This window comes from Haliaeetus leucocephalus, unplaced genomic scaffold (genome assembly GCF_000737465.1).
Source record: "Haliaeetus leucocephalus isolate CR32 unplaced genomic scaffold, Haliaeetus_leucocephalus-4.0 Scaffold678, whole genome shotgun sequence".
Classification (NCBI taxonomy): Eukaryota; Metazoa; Chordata; class Aves; order Accipitriformes; family Accipitridae; genus Haliaeetus; species Haliaeetus leucocephalus.
In genome coordinates, this window is record NW_010973114.1 from 3,007,657 (window position 1) to 3,011,576 (window position 3,920).

Here is a 3,920-nt window from a genome sequence, read left to right on the forward strand (position 1 = left end):
AGCAGCACACAGCTCAGCACAAGTTTACCCAGCCAGCTGGGGAAAAAGCAGCTCGCTGAGCTCCATGCTGTTACCCACAGCGTTATCCCCACAGCCCTTCAGCTTTTGCTGCAAACACAATTCAAACCCCTGCTCAGCTGCCGCCTGTCCCCAGAGGTTCCCTGCGGGAAGTTTGACATTAAAGCTCACAGAAGGCCAAAAGTTGTGATGTCAGGCACACCTAACTGCTTCCAGCAGCTCAGTGCTGAGCTCACGCTCTGCTTCCATCACCACAGAAACCAGAACAGGCTCTGTGATGGGAAGGTACAGCAGCACTCACCAGGGACAAGGATACAGTGCCCTCTTTGCCTCAGCGGAGGCTTCACCACCACACAGGAAAAACACTAGAGCCACCAGACCAGCCTGTAGGTTTGTCCCCATTCCCTCCTCACCACCTCATCTTGTTCTGTTTAATTTAATAGCCTGTGGGACAAAAAAAGGCTATTAGAGATGCCCAAACTAGACACAGAGCAGTCACCTGGGAGGGATCAGCCCATTTGCCATTTCAGGCACAGTCAAAACACTCATCTGTTCAGTAATCTCAGAAAGAAGTGTAGCTTCAGCAGAGCTGCTCCAAAACCAGCCTGAAGAGCACGACAGCACCCAGACACTTTTAATACCCTTAGAGGGAACCAGAAGGCTCATCTCCAGGCCTTTGGCACACTCAACAAGCATTTCTTTGCCCAACTCTCTTCAGGCCTACCGTACTGCAACCTTTAAGTGGCTGGAGACCTCAGAAAATGCCAGATGAAGTGGAAGGGGTGTGTGGCTCCAACTATATTTTGCTTCCTTCAGAGGAAGGAGGAGGTTTGGACTGCACACCACATCACACACACGCTCCAGCAAACATCTGCCACTGGCTCAGGATGCCCTCACCTTATCTTGTTTTGGCATTGGTTTTAACCTTCCCCACAGCCTGAAGCACTAGACCTCCTAAAAAGTGAGGAAGGCTTAGGCACAAAGTTTGAGGTACAGCTCCGCACCAGAGGTGTTGCGACATCACCATTTTCTACATTAGCAAGAGCAGAGGTTGCCAGGATCTGACCCAAGCAAGTCTGTCATGAGTGGCAGCTGCACTCCAGCAGACTGCCTGGCCGTTCACCTACCAGTCACTTTAAGCAGACCATTCTACTGCTCTGCTTGCAAACCTGAAGGCTCAGTGGCATCACACAAGCATCAGCACTCTTGAGGCCACATGGTTTTGTGTGGGAAAGCTAAGGATGGCAGGGCAGGCTCATTTAGGCCTGTCCCCAGTGCAGCACCCACCCCTCTGAGAGGGCCACTGCCAAGGAGCAGAGGCCCTGTAGCCATTAGAACCTCTACAAAAGGCAAATGCGCACACGTCAGTCGGGCAGAGAGACTATTTATTCAGTAGGGCTGCGCCGAGATGCCGCAGATGTGTCAGGGAGGCCGAGGGAAGCCCCGGGAGCTTCTGGCAACAGCCTCATCCTCCCGGCGCTCAGTCCAGCTGCAAGAGAACGAGAAAAGCGAGAGGAGTCAGCGGGAAACGGCACACCCGCCCCTCCCGGCCGGCCCCGGTGCCGGCGCTCACCTTGATAAAACCGATGTCCTTCGCGTACTGGCGGAAGCACTGCCGGCACATATTCAGACCGTACTTGCGAATGAGGCCGTGGCGGTTGGAGCAGACGCGGCTGTGAGGGAAGAAGGAAAGCAAGGCCGGTCAGGGCGGGTAATGGCGGGGCGGGGTAGGGAGAAAGGAGAGAGAGAGCGAGGCAGCTGCGGCGACCCAGGGGCCCTAAAGACCACCCGGACGGCTCTCGGGGCGCGTACTGACCAGGAGCGGGAGCCCTGGCCGAATTTCCTGGGGTGGCTCCAGTAGAGCTGCTGGTGCCCCATGCTGCCTGCTGCGCGCCTGGCTGCGAGAGGAAGATGGCGGCGGGCGCATGCGCTAATCAACCCTGCCACGCATCCCGGCCTGCACCGCGGCCGAGGCGGAGGGCGGCGCCTGCGCAGAAGCGTCCCCCCGCTCGCTCGCTCGCTCTCCCGCCCTCCTCCCCTCCGCGGCGTGACGTCAGCGCAGTGCCGGCAGTAGAGGCGGCAGCGCGGGGCGGTGAGCGCCGGGCGCGGTGGCGCGTGCCTGTAGTCCCAGCTACTCGGGAGGCTGAGCCCGCCGGATCGCTTGAGCCCAGGAGTTCTGGGCTGCAGTGCGCTATGCCGAGCGGGCGTCCGCGCTAAGGCCGGCATCAATATGGTGAGTCCCGGGGAGCCGGGGGACACCAGGTTGACTAAGGAGGGGTGAACCGGCCCAGGTCGGAGACGGAGCAGGTCAAAGCTCCCGTGCCGGTCAGTAGCGGGATCGCGCCTGTGAATAGCCACTGCAGCGTAGCCTGGGCAACACAGAGAGACGCGGGTTCCTTTTGCGCCCGCGCTTTTACTCAAGCCGGCCCGCCCGCCACTACCCCCCGCCGCTATACCGCCCCCTGCCGGACGGGCGTCGGCACCGCTCAGTACCGGGATCCCGCCTCTCAATAGCCACTGCACTGCAGCCTGAGCAACACAGAGGCACGCGGCCTCCTTTTCACCGCCCCGCGCCCGCGATTTTGCTCACGCCGACCCCCGCTAACATACCGCCCCCTGCCGGACGGGCGTCGGCACCGCGGTCCACCCGCGCGCGCCCCGCACCGACCCCTGCTGGCGGCCGGCGGCACCTCTGCTGTGTGCGCATGCTCCGATTCCAGAGGCAAAAAAGCGGGTTTCTAAAAATGAGATTGGAGAGCACGTTGTAAAGCCTAACTCCTTAAAAAACAAATGCGGAGAGCCAATACTGAAAGGATCCGCTGATTTTTTTTTTTTTAATTCTCCTGACTCTGGTGAATGCAGTGAAAACAAACTCCCCAGGCAGGGGACCAGGCGAGGCCGCTGGCACCAGCAGCGAGGGCGGTCATGCTTTCACCCGCCATGTCCCCCCAGCGAACGGCATTGCCTTGCACCTTCGAGCCAGGAGTTCTGTTAAATTCTGTGGTATTATTCCGATTTCCACCACACCCAGGCTTAAAGTGACTCTTTCCCAGATGGTGACATTTCACTATCGGAGATTCCCAACCCGCCCCGTCTCTACCAATCCACTTTTACATCGTGAATTCTTTAATTTTTCACATTTTTCACTTTATTGAATTTCTCCTCGTTACTTTGGTAATGAGTTTTGCATAAGTCCCCGTGTTCTCCTGTCACTTACAACATCTGAGCCACCTCTACCTCTGGAGCAGGTGGACAATAAAGTGTCACGCTGGCATCTAAATCAACCAAATGCCAACTGCATGTCACAACAGATGAACGTGGCTTTTTACCCAACCTTGGTTTCTGAACACCAATGACTGTTCTTTCTGGTGGTGTTACCTGAGCCTCTTCTAGCAGCAAACCCGCCCTTCAGCCAAGCCAGCACCACCATGCTGGGGACAGGAGGCTGAGGTGATGCTCTGTCACTGGCAGCCCTTTCTGCTGTCGCTTGCGCCGGGCAGAACTTCGGAAGGAGCGCTGGTACCTTTGCAAATGAACACGCGGAAGGATTTCTTGTAAAACTTGTGTCGCTCTGTTACATACCAGAAATTGCCCATGGTGCTGGACCTGTGGCACAGAGCCACTTGCCCCGGTGAGCAGCCATGTTTCACCACTGAGGCCGGGCAACGCGCCTGCCCCGTTCCGTGTTCCTCACACCCTGGCCTGGGCTCCTCACTGCTGCCAGCACAGGCGGTGCACCGCACCTGGTGTCAGCCCCCGGTCACCGAGCCCAGGGACCATGAGGGACCAGCGCGCCCACAGGCGTGCTCCCCCGTGTCCCTTCACACGCGCTGTCTCCTCAGCTCATCCATGTCCCCTCACACCCACCGTCCCTCCAGTTCCCTCCCTGTCTCCTCACACCC

General features: G+C 58.2%; 1 protein-coding gene across 1 annotated transcript; it reads right to left on the bottom strand.

Annotated features, from left to right (window-relative positions):
* Nucleotides 1-1,387: 1,387 nt before the first annotated feature.
* Nucleotides 1,388-1,952, bottom strand: RPS29 (ribosomal protein S29). Its single transcript, XM_010579748.1, has 3 exons — nucleotides 1,835-1,952; nucleotides 1,592-1,691; nucleotides 1,388-1,507 (listed from the first exon to the last, which is right to left on the bottom strand). The coding sequence occupies exons 1-3, from the start codon at nucleotides 1,894-1,896 to the stop codon at nucleotides 1,499-1,501; spliced, it is 171 nt and encodes a 56-aa protein (XP_010578050.1). The 5' UTR covers nucleotides 1,897-1,952; the 3' UTR covers nucleotides 1,388-1,498.
* Between the last annotated feature and the right edge of the window lie 1,968 nt (nucleotides 1,953-3,920).